Source organism: Eurypyga helias, unplaced genomic scaffold (genome assembly GCF_000690775.1).
Source record: "Eurypyga helias isolate BGI_N326 unplaced genomic scaffold, ASM69077v1 scaffold40882, whole genome shotgun sequence".
In the NCBI taxonomy this organism is placed as follows: Eukaryota; Metazoa; Chordata; class Aves; order Eurypygiformes; family Eurypygidae; genus Eurypyga; species Eurypyga helias.
In genome coordinates, this window is record NW_010236108.1 from 44,971 (window position 1) to 68,476 (window position 23,506).

The 23,506-nt window shown below is 43.6% G+C and overlaps 1 protein-coding gene across 1 annotated transcript in view; it reads left to right on the top strand.

Annotated features, from left to right (window-relative positions):
- The window catches only part of PID1 (phosphotyrosine interaction domain containing 1), a 51,604-nt gene extending 30,298 nt beyond the window's left edge, over nt 1-21,306 (top strand). Inside the window, exon 2 of the mRNA XM_010146973.1 lies at nt 20,830-21,306. Within this exon, the coding sequence (XP_010145275.1) occupies nt 20,830-21,306 (477 nt within the window). The remainder of the gene's footprint in view (nt 1-20,829) is intronic.
- The last annotated feature ends 2,200 nt before the right edge of the window (nt 21,307-23,506 follow it).

Genomic DNA, 23,506 nt, shown 5'->3' on the forward strand with positions numbered 1-23,506 from the left:
CTTGACTGTCACCAGACTCCTATGACCAGATTTTATATGAGGAAGCAAAATGCTTCTTATTTTGTTAGGCTGTCATGTAAGCAGCTGCAGAATAATTGTTTCCAAATCGAATATATCCCAAACTGTAGACTCTATGAGACTGCTTTGATGGAATGTATGTCCACTTGACTGGTGTTAGGTGCCTGCTACAACCACCAAGTGGCATTCCAGATCCAGCAGTCTTACCGGGGATCTATTTCTGCCATTAGGTTGCAAGGATCTAAAATACAATTATTTGCAAGCGTGTAGACACTGTTGAATGAAATTGAATTGCTGAAGGTTAAATTACTATCTTCAGAAATGTTTTTACAATATCCAGCTTGACATTTCATTATCCCAGTACAATATAAATATAAAATTCGATTAGCTGTCAAGAGGCAACAAAAATAAACCAACATCTTTCCATCATTTTTACTCCAGAAAAATAGTAGGAGGAATCATAAAGAATAGCTGATTGTCAAAGGTGGATTAAAGTTTAAAAATATCCATTGGAAATGGAATTTCTTTGGGTTGCTAGAATATTTGTTTCCCAGAAGGTGCTGTTATGAAGGGTGTTGGTGACAGGTATTTAAGCTGCTGCATCCATTCAAATGGATATACCCTATTGCTGTTTGTGCAGTGTTACTTTTTTCATCCAGCTTTAGTGTTGCTTCCAAGATTAATTTTTACATTTTGAGGTTGCGTTGTGCTTACAGGGCCAAAACCTTCTGGTAGCTTGCCCATTTTTATTTTTTTTTAATCAAGCAAAATTCTAAGAAAACATCACATTTAACTGTGATGCTGGCAAAACCATTTGTGGGAAACTGGCTGTATCCATGTTTTTAAATTGAGATATTATGGGTCAAGCAAACCTCTGGTGTGAATCAGATTTGACTTACCTTAAATTTGAATATGTTCCTGTGTGCTGGAATTTAGGTAATGCAATATTTAAAACATTATTCAGTGTCATAACAAATCATCCATCATACTCTGTGGATCTAGAATTGTTTATAACCAATTTTATTACGGCAAACAGTTTCTAGCTCGTATTACTATGCAAACTGCATGACATCAATCTAATTCTCTTTTATGAGATTAATAGGTAACTCCAGCCTACTATTTTGCACATGTAACTGTTAAGGCAGCTGTTGGAAGAGGAAGGTTAGCAATATTTCTGAGCAAATGCTCTGGATAGAGCTCCAATTTCTAGTGAAGATGGGATATCTCTGCAGCCAAGGAAGAATTACCATTCCCTCTGGAGCATGTTTGCAGCCCAGCATTGTTCAGTGGAACGACTGTTTTTGAAAAAGAGGGAAAGGTTGGTCCCATCCACTGCAAGTCGCTCCCGTATTTCACATCCTGCCTGGTGTATAAATCCCGGGCGGGATAAATGACGGGAGTTTCACTGACACCTGACTGGCTACAGGTTTGCACTGGGCACGGACCTCATCCTGCTTTCTCTAAATGGTCTTTTAAATATCAGCTTCCTGTGATGGGAGTCTGTATCAGACCAGGCCTGAAATTTCAGAGTATCACAGTTCTTTCTTACAGGGTTTTTTGGACTGCAAATGCCATGTGTTTTTTCTGTTGACTTGATATTTTACGGAATCTTTGATTCTCTTCAAGGTCTGTAAGTTCATCTCACAAGTGACTGTGTTGGGTACCCATGGGGGCTGTCCTGACATCAAATACTCCAGGGCTTTGTATGCAAACACTTCAAAACCAAAATCTTTATATGCTTTCTGGTTTGTATTCAGGTGGCAGAGAAGGCCATTACTTTCTAGGCTATTGCTTAATTGAGATAAAATGAAACATTATCAGGTGAAGTTAGAATATTTTACACAGGATTTGCACTGCATTATGAGTTGCATCATTAATGACTGATAATTGCAGACCTTTTGGAAATGTGGTGTTCCTTTTTCACAGTAGTAGAACTATAAACCAGGTTTAACAGCAGGGCAGCAGAAATAGTTTATCCTTTAAAGGCTTAAGCTAGGAAGCCATTCTTCATTTTTATCTTAACAAATGAGGAAAACACTTATATTTTCCTTCTTAGTAGAAATGGGCTGTCATGGGAAAATGTGTGACTAATTTCTCTTTAGCTTCTGTTCTTGAACCTGGTTTCCAGTGATTTAGGGGTTGAAAGAGGCATTCAGAAAGTTAAGCCAAACATTGAGGTAACCTTTAGTCTTCTGATGATGTAAACTGGTGGACTTCTTCACTTCCTATGTCATGAGTTTCCCATGGAAGCGTCTGATCGCACACAAAACACACGTTTACCTGTTAGCATATGTTTTTGCATTTAGCATATGTTGGTGATGAAATTCTGAGCTGTTGCATACTGTGATCACTCTGGGTTTGTTTGTTTTGTTTTTCAAACAAGCAAACAAAAGGCCTGATTCCCTGCCCCTGCTCTGGGGCAGCTCTGCCAGCTGGTGCTGTGCGATGGGACGACAATGCACGAGCCCCATCTCTCGCTATCTGGGTGAGCACCCTGGTCACCACCCAGGAGACAGGGCCCGTACGGGGCTACTTGTACTCCAGTCCAGTTTGGGTGAAGATGGCTGTACTGTGGGGTGCTAGGGAGTCAGGGTTGTTGGGGTTGGGCTCCTTGCTGCCCTTTCTGCCTGTGGTAGTGCTACCCACCCGCACCATCGTCTCCCAGCAGCCAGCCCATGGTATTTCAGAATGATTTGTGGGGTGTGACTGGGAGCTGGGAAGGAGGTCACACTCACACTGCAGCTGCACCAATGCTACGGTGATGGTAAGCACTTCATCTGACTTCTTGGGATTTCCAGGTGTTGTTGGTTGCTCTGTTTTATTATACAGCGTCCTTTTCCCTTTGTTCTCCTCCTCTGTCAGCCTAGAGAGATCACGCATGCCGTGCACAAAAACTGCTCCACACTTAACTCACTAATCTAACTCATCCAGGCAAGTTGATGTGTTCCTAATAGTTCCTTCACTTCCTAATAGGCTTGGTCATGACGGAAGGTTTTATAAGCCAGCAGAATGGATTTTGATCCCTTTCTGTTTTGGTTTTGGTGCAACACAGCTGTTACAATGGTGCCTCAGCTACATTAGGGACAAGCACTGTGTTTATCTTGGCTCCTGGTTCTTGTTCACCATATGGCACCATGGCTTTGCTCCCATATGTTATGGGAGATACTGTAGTAGTCCCACATTTCCCTACTGACATCGATGTGCTACCACACCATGCGTAAACCTGGTGTATCTGGCATCTAGTTGTGTGTACTCAACACAGATTTCCACTTTGAAAACACAGTTTGTGAAGCCTTCGTAAGAAGGACCTTTCCAGATTTGCGTCCAAGTCCTTTAATGTGAGTGGCCATGAAGTGTGCAACTGAAGAAGGTGAAGTAGATACCAAAAAGGCTTCCATCACTGAAAATCGAGGATTGCTTCAAATGACAGACATCAGTGGCAAGAGACCGCTGGCTGCCTCATTTCTGCTCTTTGTGTGCTGTCCCAGAGCTCAAAATCATATTTGTTTCTTCCAATTCAGAAACGCTGGTGACTGCATGGAGCGGGTCAAAGCCCTAACAACCTTCCTGTTAGGACTGGAAATAACTTCAGGGCAGTATGGAATACTTCAGATAGACGTCCCTATGACAACTTGGTATTCAAGCCATGAGCCAGAGCCAGGGCTTTGCAGTTGCTTCAGGTTGTTTTACTGGCTAGCTTATCTTGGATATGATAGATCAAATAAGACCATGTCATAGGACTCAAAATTTTTGGGAAAGTACTACTACTGCTGTTGCTGAGGAGAGGACTGTTGGTTTTCCCTCTGTGGCGTTTGCTAGCAGGAGTTCTCTCATCTGTTATCGGGGCTCCAAGCTCTCCCCTTGGTTTTCTCCCTCCTATCCTGACCAGCTTTTATGCCTTTTCTTCTTCAAGGGTGTCAAAATCTGATTTTCCTCTTAGTGTTGCTTTTTTGCATCAAGTCACTCGGAGGGGACCAGGGAAGAGCACAGCTGTGCTCTGCTGCCAAAATGCACGATACATTGGCATGGGCTGACACGGAGCACTTGGAAAGCCGAAAGTAATTTTTGCTCTGTGACCTTGGTGACTTCCTGCTGTTTGTTGCTTTGGTATCAGAGACTGTGACATCAGTTTATCTTTTTAATTAAAAAAAACCCAACGCAGTCACTTCTTAGTAACTTTATTCTGATCATCTGTTGGAAAAGAGAAGAGCAGAAGCTCCTTTTAATGAGGAATTCAGTGGGTCTTCAGAATAGGAGGTATTTGGTTTTCTGGCACTGCTGTGCATATGATAATGTCTGTCAGGTGTGATTAGGGCATCGTTCATCTGACAGTCACCTTCTAAGAAGTGCATAGAAAGTAGAAGAAGTTGGGATTACAAGAGTTTGCATTCCCTAGCTAGGTACATAGTGATCAAGGAGAGGGGACTGTACACGCACCTAAGTCAAGGTCTTTAAGAGCTGGGAAAGCTGCTGTGTGTGACGTTACCCATCTCTGTGGAAGGATTTGTGTTAGTCTTTTGATGATCCTTGCAGATTTTTTCCAGGCTTAATGTGGTGGTTGTGCCATCTGGCAAAGCCCAAAGCCTTATCTCCTTTTCCACACTTGCAGGACACCCTTGGATACAAATTTCTGGTCTGTTCTTTTACAGTGTGTGTGTGTGTTTACTTCATTTTCATTTCAAAGTAGTAGATGTCTGAAAGTGGCAGCTGAGTTACTGGAATTGGAGAAGAACACAAACAAGATGAAACCTGTTCTTGCCATTGCATCCTTGATTTAATTAGTTCAACTGCAAGATCTTGGTTATACCTGACATTGTGTTGTGTAAGAGTTTTAAGTGTTATTTGGAAAGTGTGAAGGACATTATGTCTCCTTTGCCTAAAGCATTAAAGGAAAAGGCCGTTTTCCTTTTGAAAAGAAACTTCAGAGCATTTTCTGCTTTACATCAAAGAAAAATGTTTGGTTTCCTGATCTCTTCCAGACAGTTTGTAATACAAGTCCAAACCCAATCTATAAGTAGTAGCCAAAGTGATTTTTGCCTTCTCTCAAGTTGTCCCCTGCTAAACCTAATCGTGCTACTTACATATTTTTCCAAACTGCAGCAGCCTTATATAATGAAGGGTAGATTCTGTTTTGGCATATGGTACTGTGTCGTCATCCTCTTGGACCACCTTTGGGAGAGCACAGGTGGCAGTTCTGCTGGGATCTCACAGCTTCTCTGGTTTTATTAGCCTTTCTGACTGGTATCCTTTATGATATGACCCACTCTGAGATGCACTTTCTTTGGGCTGCTGCATGGAATTTCTTCTGTTCACCTTCTAAAATTTCTTTCCAGTATTTTAAATTAAAAATCTCTGGACGAACCTTTCAGTGCTCAATCTAATAATTGGTTTATGATCAGATTAACTCTATTTGAGTGGCAATAAGGAGCCTAGGAGTATCCTTATGGATCATCATTTATGACCTTCCCTGTGAAAGGTGTACTCTGCTTTGTGATCCACCCTGAAAGCAGCTGCATATCCAGCAAGAGCTTTCTCTGGGTCATGTTGTGGCTCATACCCTGTTCCATACGTTTCCAGTCTTCCCTATATGAATTTCTCACTTGCTGTGGTTTTCATAGCTTCTGCACTCTGTCCAGGCTCTGTCCCAAGGAGGTGTAGTTCATACCTATTTCCATCGGCCGGCGGGTGCCGGCAGTGCTGGTGGGGCACTGTTGCCAGGATTGCGCTTTCCTGGGAGGGAGGTAAGGGAGCAGAGTGGAAAGAAGGCAGATGCAAGAAAGTGGGGAAGTTACCTTGTTTCATGGGTACCTCTCCTTTGTATTTGCTGATTCTTGGGTGTTTACATAGCCAGGACCTGCTCTGCAGAGTGAGCGGGAGCGTAGCAGACGCGGTGGTGTAAAGGCAGTGCTCCCCAGTGCTGTTTTTTGGGAGTCACCCCTCCGAATGACACTGTGCTGTGAATGAGACAGACCGTGTCCCAACCACTGCCATCACTGGAAAACCGTGTTTCTCTTTGCCAGGGTAGCACTCCCAGTGTGGCTGCTGGAGCCCAATTTCCATTTCCATTAATGACACTGCTCCCTCATAAACTGCCCTTGTAGTTTTGCTTGGTAATGCTATTCATCACCTCCTCTTGTGAACTCTGGGTATACGGGGACTTGTAGGCAGCTGCTGTTTGTATTGGAATGATACAGCTTCCTAAATGCTTCTTTGCGAAGAAAGGTGTTACAAATAGTTAAATGGAATTATTTTGTATACATCTATATGTATATCACAGCTGTTAGAATAGCATAGTGTTGCTTTATGCATGCAGATCGGGAGCTGTCTGTGTGCACTGCTGAACAATTTGGGCTCTTAGGCACCCAAGGCTGTGACAGGCATGACGATACGATGCGTTGATGCCGTTTCTGGGCGTTAGCGAGTTCAGCACCGGGAGGGCTGTGCTCCGATTCCCGAGCGCGTGTTGTGTGATCTTGCTGCCATGGGAGGGGCTGCCTTGTTCTTGCTGTGGCTCTCTGACGTGTGGGGATTTTAAAAATCTCTCTTCAGTGCTTTAGTGAGAAGGGAGATGCAGTTGGTTTGTATCTACACTTTAAAGTGAAAATAAAGATCTTACCTTGAGAATGACAAAACATGAAGACAAATTATAATCTATACTGTCTGCTACATGGTTTTTCAGGTGGGGACGAACTGCTATTTTAGCTTTTTCTCTTTGGGAAAGAAAAGGTCATCAAGATCCTCTAAAGAAACATAATGTGCTGCCTGCCCTTGTCTGGAGTATGAAACACTTGGGGGGGGATGGTTGGATTTTTTCTGTTGGCTGGCAGTTTGTTTAGGTTTGGGTGGGGTTTTCTTGGGTTTTTTTATGTGAGTTTCTTGTAGAAGCAGGATGTTTTCTCGTAAATTAGATTCCCACACAGGAATAGCTACGTTGGCCTGTTCAGATTTGATTCTTGCATACATGGCTTGAACATTAATGCTGTTTGTGGGTATGCACTGTAGTTAAAGAATCTTCTGCTTGGTTTCAGCCCAGCAATAGATACCAATGTGTTTTGATGAGGAGGCAGCAGAGGAGAAGAGTGGAAGGCTAGGGACAGGTGACGGGACAAATAATATGGCGTGTACTTGTACTGTAAATACCTACATTTTTAATATAAAGTGAATATAAAGTAAATTCTGTTACCCAAAATGCTGTTTTCTCTCTATTGTGCTGTCATAATTAAGGTAATGCATAATTAAACCTGTTATTTTGTATTGAAAAGTATGTAACCAAAACAGAAACAGCTTTCATAGGAAACCAGACAGCTAGGAGAGGCTTAGCAAAGGCTCTAATCTTGTGAGTGAAAGTGGAACTGTCTCACACTAGCATTGTGTCAGGCTCCCTAGAAACAGGAGTGCTTTGACTTTGCTTGCTTCAGCCTGGATGGGGAAAGCTACAGAATTTTAAAAGACGAGTAATTCCTCATTTGGTAATGCACACACTGATCTCTCTTGCCAAATTTCTGTCTGTGCTTCTAGATACTGAAAGAGTGGTCAGCTTTTCTTAAAATGCTCAACACGCCTTGCTGTCTGTGCTCTTTTGGAAACCTCTCTGTCAGTATCTCAAAGGAAAGGGAGAGAGCACTCTAAACCCACAGGCTTTTTTGAAATGCCTGGAAATACCTGGTTCCTGCTGTTTGGGGAAGAGAAACCTTCCCCTGTAGGCGCTTTAATCCCGTCGTGGCCATTGCTTTTTCAGTTTGGACCCTGCTTCTTCATTCTTCCCTTTCTGTCTGGTACTGGAAGGTGCTGGAGAAAGTAGTCTGCACTGTTTGGACTCTTAGTTTGATATGATCAAGAACTATTAAGCTCTTAAAAAGATCTGCTTATTCTATTAAGCAATTTTAATAACTATATGGGGAATTGTTACTGTAGGATGATGATGAATGGCTAAGACTATGCGTTTACTTGTTACACAGCTGTGAAACACCTTGCTAATGGAAAATATTTGAGTAATTGTTTATGTAGGAAACAATGATGAGACTCCTGAGATTTTTATCAGATATATATTGCAGTCATGGTTGGCAATATGTTAACTTCTGGGTGGTGAGATCTCATGAGCTTATTATGCTACGGAGTGGCCTGTGCTTCACAGGACGGATGTGTTTTGGTTAGAGACAATGTCATAGGCAGCCTGTAATGTCCTTCACTTTAGGAAGCTGTGTTCTGTTGTCACGCTGAATTCAGAGAGTTAATGTTGCCTTATCCAGAACTGACCCTCTGCCCCCAGCTCGGCCAAGCAGCAGCTGCAGTAGAGGTGTCTGAGCTACTTGGTAGGCTCTCTGCTCCCTATGGCTTGGCCATGTAGCTCCTGCAACTGCCAGACTGTGAAGAGGAAGACAGAAAATAGGAATGAGTGGAGCTGCTGTTGTATTTCTTTTACCTTAACTTCTAAAGCAGCATAGACTGTAGAGAACAGATGAATGTGATGTTCTGCAGGTTCAGTGGTTGCTCTGAGTTAGTATTGATCCCACCGTTGTGTGTTGCTACTGTATCTTTATATCCTTCTTTTTCCTTACTGTTCATACAAATACAGAAATCCTCTGCAAATACAAATCGGACCATTTTTTTTTCATCTAGATGGCAGTTTTGGTTGGCTGAGAACTGCAAGACTGGTGCCTTTTTATAATGTTATTGATTATTATATTTTTAACTGCAGGTATTTTTTGTTGCACGAAGACAGTAAGTGTCAAGAAAAACAATGAAGGGTTTATTTATTTCCATCATAAATAGTTTCTATTTTTCCGTCGATCCCGAACATTTGCACCTTCATCAAACAGATCAAGAGCAGAGCTATTCACTATAGATTTTGACTTTGAAAAGTCAACTTCAGGGCCAGTGAAGCTATGAAAATGCATTTTCTGCTGTTTGTAAAAACCATGACCTCTGTAATACCAGGGAGAAGAAATGTGGATGTGAAGGGAGCTCCTAGGAGTTTGCTGTGCAACTGGTGTGAATAGCGGTTGGGTCTGACCTGTGGCCACTGGGATTGTACTGGGGACAAGCTGCTGTAGTAGATGACCTAAATTGCAGCAGCAGTAAGTAAAACTGTCCCCGAGACCGACCTTTGCCCCCCTCCCCTTCTTTCCTCCAGCCAGTCCTCTACTTTGGAGTGTCACCTTCCAGACTTTCCAAACCAAGGCTTAGTCTTTCCGTGTCTTGGCTGAAATTAGCAGCATTCAAGTCTCCACCTCTGGGTTTTTGCTCCAGGTGGTTAAGGACTGTGCTCTCTGGCTGCTGTGTAGGGTCATTGCCTTAGAGCTGAAATACATGCCAAGAGAATGGGTTGGAGGCAATGTAGCTTTTTTTTGGAGAGGCACACACATGATGCTGTGACTAAATTAGCCAGAAAAGGAGGGAGGCTCCCTCTGTGTCGCTGAATAAGACCTCTTGCTGCCTGGAGAAATTCCCAGGAGACAAACATCTCCGGAGCCCAGGTAGCCTGCAGGAACCCTGCATGCACTACAGGTACCGAATTCACTCAGTGCTCATGGCAGTTAAGGATTGCTTCCAGATCTTTCTGTACGGGTCGGAATGGCATTTTCCAGATAGAAAGTGACTGTATTGAAGGCACCGGCAAGCACTAAATCCACTGTGAAAACAGGACCTTGGAGGCATTGTGAACCCTGGATTTGTGAATGAATTAAAAACTGTATGGCACCATTGTCTTCCATCATTATAGTCCATGGGACGTATTTGTTCTTTTAAAATCTTTTGTTTAGTCTGCTAACATGCTGTTGCATTGTTGAGTGGGAAATTTCTGGTGAAACTGTAATGCAGTGTCGTAAATGTTGTATTCTTTCTGTCTGTGCAGAGCCTGTGTTGCTATGGCCCCAATCCAGAATTTGATAACACAAACATAACTGATAAATCAGGCATATTTATCTAAGGGCTCATTTAGCAATAAAAAGAGTTGTTTAACTGTATTTTCTTTTTAATAATGCATTTAGTGTTTTTTATTAAGTTGAAATGTGCAAGGTCTGTTTTTCATTGCTGCAGTGTAAGAGCTCCATCCCAGTGTAGGCACTGTCGTTGTTCTCCAGCTTTCGAGTAAGACTTTCCAGGGAGGCACTAAAACTTGTGAGAGCTACAAAAATTCTCTAAGGGTTTTGTTAGGTCATGGAACTCATTTCACATAGTGATGTGTGAAGGAGATGTAAAACTAATGACCACATACCTTAATAGGAGACTGCAGATGTGGGACTAGTTTCATTTATATGGGGGGTGATACTCTGTGTTTCCCCGTTCTCTTCAGGGAATGTATTTCATTCGCAGTGTGTGGAGGGTAGCCGGACTAAGTGCTGCCATTTCTGGAGTTGCGTGTCTATGGTTTGTTTCGTAATTTTTTCTTTTTTTGAATGTTGCTGATCTTAGGACACTCAGGGGGAGGAAGAACTGAAATGGTTTAGTTGTCACTTTTCTTACAGGCCCGGCACTTCTCTTGAAATACAAACCTGATTTGTAGTCATCTTCAATGGTCCCAGAAGCTGGCTGCCTTCCCTTTTGCTCTTAATTTCAGGTGTTGTCAAGTTGTGCCAGGAAGCAAGTGCAGTTGAGATGTTTGGTCTCCAGAACTGAATGTCTTAGTAACACAGGCTTTGTTCGGTTTTATTACTTGGCATCTTCTTTTAAAAGGAAGAACTAAAGGGGAAGTACAAGAATCTCATGAGGAATGCTCAGAGAAGGCAACCTTGAGGACAGATCTCTTAGCCATAGAAAACATCTGAAAAACATGCACTCTGCATGGCTTTGTGGGAGTACTTCAGTGTCCAAAGTCTTGGAAAGTATGTGAGATGCACATGCCTCTGTGCAAACGGTGGCCCGAGTTACATAGCTCTTTCCCCGTACTCGCTCCTTCCATGCTCCATTAAGTACAACTGGAGAAGTTTCTGTAGGACTGGTGCCAAAGTGAGCTTTCTGTGGGATGTAAAGGAAGGGGAGGGAACAAAGTAAAAGCAAACAGCCTGCTCCCCCCTTCCCTCCTTCTGCTCAAGAGAACAGCTGTGAGGAGCCCAGGACCAAAAAGCTTTCTCAGACATGATGAGTTGCTTCATCAGATTTCCACGCTCGGTTTCAACCTCCTGTAAATAAGAATGACTGGTGCCAAAGTGAGCTTTCTGTGGGATGTAAAGGAAGGGGAGGGAACAAAGTAAAAGCAAACAGCCTGCTCCCCCCTTCCCTCCTTCTGCTCAAGAGAACAGCTGTGAGGAGCCCAGGACCAAAAAGCTTTCTCAGACATGATGAGTTGCTTCATCAGATTTCCACGCTCGGTTTCAACCTCCTGTAAATAAGAATGGAATGTGAAAAGTGAAGGTAGGTGTCTGTTTGGGGGGAGATCATGAGCATAAAAAATTACTCCACTTTCTCCTGGCAGAAGCGACATTCTCAAAGTGAAGGTTTTGAGGTGGCAGAAGAGAGGTTTTGGAAGGACCTTGTGTGAAGGAAACTCCAAGCAGTTGCAGCTAGCCACAGTGTGGGCTGGTTTTCTTCTCACTTCCCTCTCTGCCTATCATCTGCCTGCGTATCTCTCCCTGCCCTGGGAAGACTCCTGAAGGACTGTGGGAAATGAACTGGCTTCTCCACGAATTAACTTCAGCCCAGGAGTAACTGGGCACAGAGAAAGGAAGCTACGTGAGGCAATGAAAGGAGACAAAGGAGGGAACTGATCTAAATAGCAACATAAAGAAGATATTTGGGAATAAAAATAATCATCAACTTGTACAGTAGAGTGTCCAGCAGCCCTGCTGAGGTTGTGTATGATCGATGAATTTGTTCATCCAGTTATGTCTTGCACTGCAACATTTTTAAATTGCTGCTAGAATTAAATTGATTTCTTGAGTTTTAAACAGTTCGGCGTAAATCATCCACGCACACCAGGACCCAAGAGTCTCCAAGTGCAAGCTAGCTGCAGTTTGCCAGTTCCACTTGATTTCATTTCAGACTCATCCCCACAAGCCAAACCACAAAACGAGCTTCCTGTCCAGTGGAAAATGAAATGCAAGAGGCCATCCTTTGGTTGCTAACAGGAGGTTGCAGGGAGCGCAACTGGCTCTCGCTGAGGTTGTGTTTGGGCTTGGTTAACCGTTTTGCCAATTAGGCAGAGCCTCCTGGTCGCTGGATGTAAGTTAGATGCCCTGAGGTGTAACTGAGGACAGTAGTATAATATCCAGGGTAGTTTATTAAGAGGGTCATTGAGCAGCAGCCTGTTGTGATGGAAGGAGAAAAACTCTGACCATTGCGTTTCTCAGGGTTGTGTTTCCGAAAGAGACCTCTGCTTGCTGCCTTACTTATCCCACACTGGCTATTCGGCCCGTGGAGCCAGTGGGCTTTTCTTGTTTGTTTTTGTTCCTCTCAGGCTTACAAATTAGGCCATCAAGGGTAAATCTTTTCTTTTCCAGTACATTTATTTACTAAATCTTAAGCTTGCCAAATGTCAGTGTTTTTCCCCCTCTCCCCCAGGCAGTGTGGGTTGGTATCAGGCTGGTTGCGTGGGGTGAGGAGGGCTCTGCTCCTGTGGGCACTCTGCAGAGGTTTTTGTCTTCTGCTCTTCTCCCCAAGTGCCATCAGCGGGAGGCCTGGCAGAGCTCTGCTCTGGGATGACTGGGATTTGATTTGGCTGGGAAGAGGGGCTCTGGGATGTGCTCTTGGGTGTCTTGCTCAGAGCTGGGACAGGATCTCAGAGGTGTGCCCTGCGCTTGATGTCTGTTGTCCATGCTCCCTGGAGTGTTTGTCTTGCTCGGTGTCTGAGGAATGAGAGGTCCTTTGTGGATGAGCTCTGCCCTCCATCAGAAAAGCCCCGTGCCTGAGAATGCTGCCCAGGCAGATGTGGGACTGGACACTGGGACACCCACCCTGGACCACGGTAACCCATCCACTCTGCCTGCTGCCATGAGCTTTCCTAGGCTCAGAAGCAGCAGTGAAATTGGGAGTATATTTTTTTTTCAGCTGGGGGTGAGCATTTTTCAAGCAAAGGCATTTTCACAGTGCCCCAGCTCTTCCTTCTTCTTCACCTGATACAGCAACCTGGAAGCATGGAGACTGTAAAAGCTGACAGAATAATGATGGGTTAAAAATAACCGGAGCTCTTGTGTCCTTGAAAGGGATTTATGTGGAGGATTGAGTTATGGCCAAAGTGACAGTCCCGCTCCATCACTTTACACCTTCCTTGTGTGGTGAGCCCTTCCTGGGACTGAGCCTGAGGCACCTGTGTAGGGCTGCTCCAGCGTGCCTGTGGGGAGGAGCAGCTGCTGCCCAGCAGTTGTTTTTCCAGAGGAGTTCTGAAGATGTAAGAAGTTGAATGCGTTTCTTGCCGGGCTTGTTTATTATTTTTGTTTTCAAGGGGGAGTTTTAGCATTGTTTTAAGACTTAGGTTCAGCTTTGTTCCCACTAAAGGAGTCAGATGCTGGCTGTTAACTGCTGAAGAGGTGATGACAGTTTTTTCTGGAGCTGCTCTTTGATTCCACAGAATAAATCAGACATTAACTACTGATCGTTTTTTCCCTCCTAAACTGGAGGGCAGCTGTCAGAGTTGATAGTTATTTTCCATTAAATGGTTGCCCAGCTCAGTCTGTTCTCCCTCTGAATTTTGTCTCCAAAATAAAACAGTTCTTCACATATTTCTGTAAGCCACGTTACTGCATTTACTGAGTGTTTCTGTGTGCTGAGGAGCCCTGCGGTTCCCACAAAGACCCTCGTGTTTGTGCAGCGAAGGCTTTGGCTGGATGGCAGGCAGTGTGGGTGAGGAAGCAGTCCCAGGCAGAGGGAAACTGTGTGGCCTTTTTCCTTAACTGAGTGAGTTTGTTGGGTCTTATTTAAGCAAATGTTGCTTGAATGCAGTTCACAGTATTTACTCAGCGATCCAGTGGAATGTCTGGGATATTTTTGTTTTTTCTCCGGAGCCAAAAAAGCAGTTTTTGGCTCAGAATCCCAAAGCTGCCAGCCCGAGGCAAGACTCACAGCGCCTGAGGGTGCGGAGAGACAAGCTGCGGTGGTGCGGTGAGACTGGAACGGAGCACGCCTTCTGCGCCAGGAGCTGGGGCTGCTAATTAAAGATGTTCCAAATGACTCTACAGCTAAATTTGCTTTTACTGAAATGAAAGCTGTGCCATGGCTGACTGAGCTGCTGGGCAGCCCACTGCAGGCCTGTCCCACTTGTATACCAGCTCTGCTGTAGATAAAAGAATCCAGTTTCCATGCCCAAAGCTGAGCAACCCTCTGGGGAGCCCCGATGTTCCCTGGCCACGCAGCATGGGAGGCACTGCGGGCTTTGAGCACGCTGCCATGGCAGTGAAGCTCCCCACTGGCTGCCCTGTCTGCTGGTGGCTTTCCAAGCGCTGCAAGGTATCCCTGGCCCCAAGGGACATTCTGCTGGGTCCTGCCAGGCTGCACGGGGCTCCTCTTGGAGAGTATCTCCAAAGCTTTGTGACCAGGGACAGGAGGGTAAGGAGGTGTTCCAGATGGCAGTGACCGTGGGGGAACATGCCCTTTTAATCTTATTTTTTCTTACACATACTTTCATTTATTTTTGTCTCTGAACTAAAGAAAGTGATGTTTGGGATCCACCAACGCCATATGAGAGATATGGTTTAGTGGCGGACAGATACGGTTGGACTGGATGATCTCTAAGGTCTTTTCCAACCTAGTGATTCTATGATTCTATGATTCTATATCTAGTGCAATCTTCTGGTGCCTTTTGGAGGCACTGGAGTATATGGGGTTGTATCCAGACCACTTTGGACTTCATCACGCGCGGTGCCTGGTGGTGTGGCTGGCCGCTGCAGCACAGGGAGGTCTGAGCACAGTATTTCTGAGTAGCCGCTTCTCACAGTATTTTCCAGACCCGGTAATGATGTGGAGAAGGAGCCTGCTTTGTTCTGACTTCGAATACTTCCAGTACTTGCATGGAGGTTGGGTGAACCTTGGGCTTTCTCCGTCTGTGTGTGTGTTTGTGCTGTTCCTTTCCTCAAGGCTCCTCTATGTTCCTCTTAAATATTTTTGTGAGTTCACTCAATCTTTAGACTTGGCCAGCTGACTGTTGACTTGCTGACTGGGGAGTCTATACGTGTGCATCCTGACACAGACTCTTACCAGCATTTTTTCATTACCACATGCCCTGAAGTTGCCACAGGAGAAATTCTTCTGATTGCAGGAAGGAAATGTCTCATTACTTCTGCTTGCCTCACCTACTGTGTTGCATCAAGCATAGTCAGTTGCAACAGACCAGATTCGAGGCTTGAAGAATATTTATTTTAAAACACAGATCAACAAAAGAGAAAGTCACCTATTACTAAGATTTGCATAAGATTCAAGATCCTCTAAGGCATCCTCTGATGACTGCAAATATGCAGAGTAAATACCTGCTGGTTCAAGTTCAGAGGTCTGTTTGTTTTCTTTTTTTTTTTCTTTCTTAATTTGGTTGACAAAGACCCTCATTATTGATGCGGAAGAAATACTGATATTAAAGAAATAACGAAGTAGTTAATTTTCCATATGGTCCTTTCGTCATGGTCTTGAATAGTGAGAGAGACCAGAGTCCTGTGTGCGTACGTGTTCCCATGCCAGACTACAGTGCCAAGACAGCATCTGCCCTCATGTAATGTAATAATTATGGATCTTTACAACTTGGATGTGCTTACTTGGAGCAGTGATAGTCTGTGTACGAGGGATAGGGAACAGAGTGAGAAAAAGAAATTGGGCTGCCTAACTTCAGGTGCCCAACTGGGTCTCGTGAGTTAAGAGCAGGACGGGTTTACGGTCCATAGGGGAGTCAGAGCTGAAGTCAGATCAACACGTGCAGGAGCTAAGCTGTTCTTTATCTTGTATGAGCTGCAAGCAGACAATATGAGGTCAGTGATACAGACAGACATTGAGTATGGAAAGCAAAAGGCCCTTATTACTTCTGGCAAATCGTGCTACGCCAGAAGTGAAAATGTCTATGACAGATGCTGTATTGGCCTTTCCAAAGTTGCTAAGCTCTTGAGCCTAATTAGTAAGAGGTATTTTCACTATTTGTTACTGGACTGAAGGAGTTGAAAACAACAATGTCAGAATACTGAGATGTTTTTGTGTGTCCAGGACAGTGCATGAAAGAGGACATCGATTAATCTTCACGTCCCCTGACGTGAGACAGCTCTACATGTCGGATGGTTGTAGCTGTGTTATGAAAGGGCAAAGGCACCGCATTTTTCTGTTGAGGACAGTTTTGTCAGATACTGACACTGGTGTTGGCAAGTCTCTAGGGTGAATTAAGGATCTCTTCAGAGCATTTTGGCATTTGCTAAAGGTTTGAATATTTGCAAGCACATAAGTGCTGAAACCACAAGTGTATTTAATGTCACTTTGGGTGACAGTGGCTTGCTGGGGAGGGAAGGATCAGATGGAAAATGCCAGTTTGCCATAGAAAGGATGGAAGGAATGTGGATAATTTTTAACATGCACAAGAAGTTGTTGCGAGTTGTATCTTCCAGAAAACCATGTGAAAGATGGAACACACAAACCAAAGCACTGAAAGTGTCATAAATAAATACATTCCTACCCCTGGAAAGAAGATCTGGTATGAAATGCCTCTATTACATACGGTTAACACAGTGGCACTGAGCTGGCTTTTCTGTTCCTTTTCTCATTTAACATACAGTGTCCACATCAGGTAAAGGCTGCAACAGCTTGACCGTAATTTACATGCTACAGCCAACCTGTGGCTACTCTGCCTTGCACTAAGGCTAGAAGGGAGGGAATGTGGCTACAGGCCTCGGGGATGATGCTTGCTGTAGGATGTGACATGTTATCACAAGCTGGTCGTCTTCCTGGACTGATGCTTGCTGCCCAGTGACCTCTGTCCAGTGTTTCAGAGGAAGGAAAAGCATTATGGAGTCCTGGGGAAGTTTGGCTGGTGGTCAGAGCTGTATCATCACAGATGCGGCTTACAGCCTGAGCTGTGGCCATTGCCAGCCCTTGTCAATGGTTACTCTCTAGTCAGTAAGGCTGTACAGGTCATTCTGTCCAGGCACTTCTTCAGTGTGTGTTTGCACATGCACTAATAATAACAGTAATGTCTGTGCCCTTCACATCTGGTTCTTGCGAGTATTAAAGATGATTTTTCTTTTTTAAATGCAAACTGCTGGCTTCACGCTGATGAAACACCATCAATTTTAATGGAAAAGAGCAGCAGTGGGAATTTTTGCCTCAAAATAATTTTCTTCTTCATGTGATAATGGAAGGATGAATATGTTCTTTGATCTTTGGTTGGCCAACTTGGAAATAGGAAAGGGAGATGGTTGTACTGTAATCCCTTTAATAATGTGTGTGGTCGATGGTTTCTGGGCATTTAAATAAAGGTGGGTGTGCTGTGAGGCACGATGAGGTAGGAGCCAAGATGCAGGGAGCATTGCTTGTGGAATAACCTTCTAACTGAGAGCTCAGGGAGAAGTGCCCCATAAATCCATCTTTTTCTGGTTTTAGTTCAGTGTCCCGGAAATTATGCAGATGTTTGTATCTAAGTTTCTCAGTTGGACAGATCCACATGAATTAATATCTAATAATAACATGTAGGTGATATTTAATCATGAAGAAGGCTTTGTTCAGTACAGGATGCTGCCCTTTTTGTCCAATATTCGAGGTGTCACATCAGCCCCTGTAACCCTGCTCTGTATGTAGCAGGGGACCGTGAATTGATGAAATGTTAAACGTCTGTCTTCACTAAGGGCTTTGGGAATGCAGCTCTAGTGAAAGGCTTGTATCTCAACTAGGAAAAAAAAAAAGGATCATTTGTTTAAAAAGAAACACAAAATAACAACATTAGTAGGTGTTGATGTTTGTGTGTGTGACACAGTCCAGGAGAGACTAAACCAGAGGTTTTGTTTATCCTCTCTCTCGTGAACATCTTGTTGTAATATCTAAGCACCTTTATAAATATTTATGAATGTGTCCTCAAAGGAAAAGGAGATTTATATAATGGGGATGCAAAGTGCTATTAAAGGAAGCAACTTTCCAAAGGCTCCTACACAGCTATACTGTGACAGAACTGGGACAGTAAATGAGACCATTGCATCCCATGTTGGTAAATGAGCCATCACCCTATCCTTCTCCTCAGTTACTTTGGCCTTGCCTGCTTGCAGGGTAATAACCTGCTTTTCCTCATAAAATACAAACACCGTATTTGTAAGAAAATGCATGAGTTCACACTTTGGCAGGCCACGCACGGATTGAGGGCCAACAGGGTTGCAGTTAGCGGCAGGAAGAACATTAAACTCAGGTTACACTCCCATGTGACAACCCGCTCCCATCTTGCCCCTCAGCTGCTGGAGGTGTCCTGAGCATTACTGGGGTCTGTGCTCAGAAGCTGACGTTCTGAGAGACGGGGTGAACGTGCAGCACTGACTGCCTGGGAAGACCTGTAATACTCCTTCCTGCGTGGGATGTAGCTGCCTTTGCTTCCTTTCCTGCCCCATTCCACACGCCGTCGCGGCAGGGCAGCTCGCGTGCCGTCAACAGCTTCCCTTTGCAGGCAAGCCCGTACGGAAACAAGTCTCTGCGCTTCCTGCTGTGCACTCAGGAGAGGCTTATTTCTGCGTGCTTCAGGTGGTACCGGTCTTCTCCAAACAGTGCTGGAGGGACAAAACTTGGCAGTGTTGGCGGCATCTCTCCAGCGCTGCGGATTGAAAACTGTATATGGGCAGTGACAAAGTGCGTGAGCAAGAGGCTAATTCTCTGTTCCTCAGGGTGTAAAGGCTTTGTGCAAATCTCTTTGCAGTCAGTGAAGGACTTCTGTTACTGGAATGGGCTTTGGATCTAACCCCAGATGCTCAGTGAATTGCCAGTGTGTGTTCGTCCTTTGTTGGCTGCCTTGTGAACATGAAACGGTGCTGAGCAAACCTTCGGAGAGTATCTTGGATGTTCAAATTTGCACACCGGTCTCGATCCTTTCAAAGCAATATGACTGTGAATATAGGTTGAAATACCTGCCAGTATGTTGCAGGCGCATTCCTCTTTGGTCTTGTACGTGCTGTTTGTGTGTGCTGAGTTGGCGCTGTGAGCTCTGAGGTTTTCTTTCAAGTTATTCTACAGTACTTTAGGGAACTCAGCTCTCATCACTAATAAAATAAAGCAAAACACTGGTAGGTCTTGCCTCGTTAACTGTTCTAGCTGTTGTTTCCCACTGTTCCAAAAAATATAAAGCTTTATAAGATTTAACGTATTCCCAGTGCGAAGCATGAATATTTATAGGCAAAGAATAAGAATTCCCGTTTTGAAATGTCAGTGCTATGAAATTGCTTTTTTGGCAGGCGTGATTAAGCCACACGAACTTCCAATGATGTTTTGTAAGTTTTTTCCTTAATTATGGCTTAATTTGGTTTCTGGTTTTAACAAAACCTATGAAGCTTGCAGCAAAATGTTTTTCTTGTGGAAAATCTTGTTTGCATGGAACACAAATCCTGTATTTCTTGTGGGTATGATTATTTAATGTGTTTAAATGTGTAAATCCCCTATTTTTTCTTTGCATTTCTCAAAGCATATACAAAAAAATAGCTGATACTGTGTGTTTAATATTGAATTTTGAAGAAATTTGTTTGGAAGGTGCATGTGATGGCTTTTTTCTTTTCTTTCTCCAAATGCCTTGAGTAAAATACACGAGGTTATAAGGCATCAAGCGAGAGGCACAAGATTCTGTCTTAAGCAGTTACTGCTGCCAGAGACAAATTAGAAGCAATTTTGCTTTCATGTAGTTGTTCTTAAATGCAGCGTTTGGTCAAGAGGAAAAAAAATAGAATAATCTGCATAATCATATTTATGTGTCATCGATCTGTCTTTTCTAGAGAAAATCCTTTTTCCCAGATTAAATAATCTTCCATTCAGCTGTAAGTGGAAGCAAACCTCTTTAACAGCTGCACGGATGTAGGGGAATGTTTCTGCACAGGCTTAATACCAGATTTTGATGTGGACCTCTCAGTGAATTTGATTTTTGGTGAACAAAATACAGTAAGGGCACTAAAAACACCTTGCTTTCCTGTGCAGATTGGATAACGGGATATTTACTCAAAAGAGCTAGACAGAAAAGCATAGAGATGATGGGATTAAACTAAGGTAGATTTGTTACTAGATTGTTTTTACCAGCATATTTTCTTAAACTGATGTAATAAATTGCCTCAGCCCTGCTCAGAGATAGAGTTTTGAACAGCTTTGAGCTATTCCTGGCTTAATACTTAAGTAGAAACAACAGAAGTGATGGAAAACCAGAATCATTTTGGAAAAATGCAGTCAAAGAATTTAAAATCCTCTACCGTGATCATACTTTTCTGACCCCTGCAGCCTTGCATTGTCAAACTGAGAATGTCTGTCTCACTAATATGAATGTTTGAAATAGGATAAAAATAAATAATCTGAATAAAGTAGAAACTAAAAAAAAAAAAAAAAATGTGGTTAGCCTCAAAGCTACCTGGGCCCACTGGCACTTAGACTTGCTAACACGAGTTTAGAGGTGCGGGCACGGGCTCTAGAGCTGAGCTTTCCAGGGGAGCTGAAGAGAGTGAAATCCCTTCAAACTCAGAGACTGAACATTTTTAACTTCTGGGTTTGTGTAGTGAAGTCAGCATCTGAAAAAGCACATTTCTGGAAAGCAGTTTGAAAACTGTTTCACTGAAGATGATGGGAAAATTGGGGAGTTTGCGGGAGGGGGGGTGGGATGCTTTTATTTTCCAGATAAACTTCCCTGGGATGGCAGAAAGCAATGCTGGAATCAGTTGTCTGTGTCTCACCAATCTTTGCTCTTCTTTGCAGGTAACATATTTGGGTAAGGTTTCCACAAAAGGGATGCAATTTTTGTCAGGCTGCACAGAGAAACCAGTCATTGAATTATGGAAGAAGCACACGCTCGCCAGGGAGGATATTTACCCAGCTAATGCCCTTCTGGAAATTCGCCCTTTCCAAGTTTGGCTGCACCATCTGGACCTCAAAGGCGAGGCGACAGTCCACATGGATACCTTTCAGGTAGCACGTATAGCCTACTGCACTGCTGACCACAACGTCAGCCCAAACATCTTTGCTTGGGTCTATCGGGAGATCAACGATGACTTGTCCTACCAGATGGACTGCCATGCTGTGGAGTGTGAGAGCAAGCTAGAGGCCAAGAAGCTGGCCCATGCCATGATGGAGGCCTTTAAGAAGACTTTTCACAGCATGAAAAGCGATGGCCGGATCCACAGGAACAGCTCGTCAGAGGAAGTGTCTCATGAATTTGAATCTGACGATGGCTGACTGAACTCCTTCACGGGTTCGCAAAAAAAAAAGCTGATAGATGAATAAGCAACAATTGAAACTGGGGAATGAAAGGACTGCCAAACACTTGTCTGACCAGCTTTTTAAATCAAAAGAGCAATTCAGTACCTACAGATATGCATCATTAAAGTAATTACGTTACATTGAAATCTGCTGCTGTTGTAAAAGTGAGAAAAAAGCTCCCTCCCCCGTCTCTCACACCCCCATCACTGTCTTTTTCTCATCTCTGTAGTTCAGGTGCGTACCATGAAGTAGAGCCACTCCTGTTTGTCTTACAAGACTGGTCAGGCAATTTTATTAGTTGCTCCTCTGGTGTTCTCACCTGGGGGATGATGCTGATGCACAAGGGCAAGTACACCTGGAAAGTCCTAATGGTTTCTGAAGAGTCTTTCTCCATGATGCACCACAAAAACCCTTTGCCCGTACGTAGGCTCAGACAGCCATACATAGCCTTTTAGACTAATGGCCTGGCATTCTGCAGTTAATTCACATTTCAGAGATTAAAAATGAAAGAAAATGCTTGTATGTACACATTATATCATATGCTATCCTTTATTTTATTCGTTGTACCTATTTTCTTAATATACCTGCTGCCACGTCTTTCACCCAACACCAGTAGTTGCAGTTTCAGTCTATATACTGCAGGATACCAAAAAGGGGTGGGCAAAAATACTCAGTGATGGCTAGGGGTACAGCAAGCCAGCACCACTGTCTGTGCGGTTTCCAGCCCTGACGTGGTCCGCAGGAGCGGGGCCTGCTGGTAAGAGTTGAGGGACACTTGGGTCTGTCAGTGCTTGAACTGTGACTTCTCATCAACCTCAGGTCTGAAGTGATATGATCATGGTAGCCTCAGCTCTGTGTTCCTGTTCTCCTCACTGCTGGCTGAGTGGCCCTGGCGGGATGGCATTGGTAGCGCCTCGTCGGACAGCCAGGGCTGCGTTACTGTAAAGATCAAAGGAAACGGTCCCTTAGGATTCAGGTTTGAACGACTGTTCTGGTTGAGAAGCTTATGTTAAGATCCCTGTATCTTTCCTTCTTCACAGATATAGAGAGTCATGCCTTTCTTACATGCAGATGTTTAATAAATCTCAGATAAAAGGAAAAGCTTGTTTCACTTGATATTTTTTAAGGCCGAGAGGAGACGAATAGTTTGCAAGTAATGCTGCTCCTTCATCCAGTTTTGGTCATCCTTACGGTAATGTTAGGGGCACTGAGGCACCTTAGAGAAGCCTTAAAAGAAAGCTAATCGAAGCAGATAGCTCTGTGTCTGTGTTTTGTGGGTCTGTATGTTTGTATGTGAGAGTGTATGTGTGAGTCCAGTGTTAAAGCATGTAGATTGGGCATGGAGAGATGGAGAAGGACCCACGCCTCTTGAAAATACGCTTGTTGCTTTACGATGTATGTAAACTGTTCTCCTGCGTAAAGGCATTCATACTTTAATAAAAAAAATGTTTGGAGTTAAACCTTGGGAGTTCTAAGCTGTCTTTCCAATGCATACTCTGTGGTTTCGCTTTATGTGTGGGGGTTCTGTGTTAATTTTGTTTAGTGGAATGAAAATGTGAATTTATTTCAATTTAATATTATGTCAGTCTCCATGAGAATTACCTTTGATGTTTTTAAATTATTTTCTTTTAGGTATACTATTGCTGTGAGATTATTTTTTTTTTTTAACTTGGCTGTATACAGACATGATCTATAATTTCTGCTTTGCAGGATGTGGCAGAGATACTCCCCCCATCTGCCCAGTTTCAATGAGCTCTGCCCGGCATCAAATGATGGGATAGCAAATAAAACACCAGGCCAGCAGCTTCCAGAACTGTTGCTCTCTGAATCTTTGAGTGATCCAGTGTTCCCAAATATGGCTCTAAAAATGATTTTTTTTCCCCCACAATGCTCATTTGGAAATGGATGGCCATGTATGGGGTACCTGCTGGTCAACAAAAAAAAAAGTCTGTCCTGCCACGCATGTATCTTTTTATTTTACCAAAGGGAAAATTAGGCTAAACTTCCTTCAGCTTTTGACAAATTGTTTTCTTTTGCTCAGACCTGTAATCATATGTTAGTTTCTTAACTTGTTTGGATGCTTTGCCACCAAAGCTGCTGTGAATCAGCATGTGAAATCACAGAATTATACAACCACAGAGTGATTTGGGTTGGTGTTGTGGTTTAACTCCAGCTA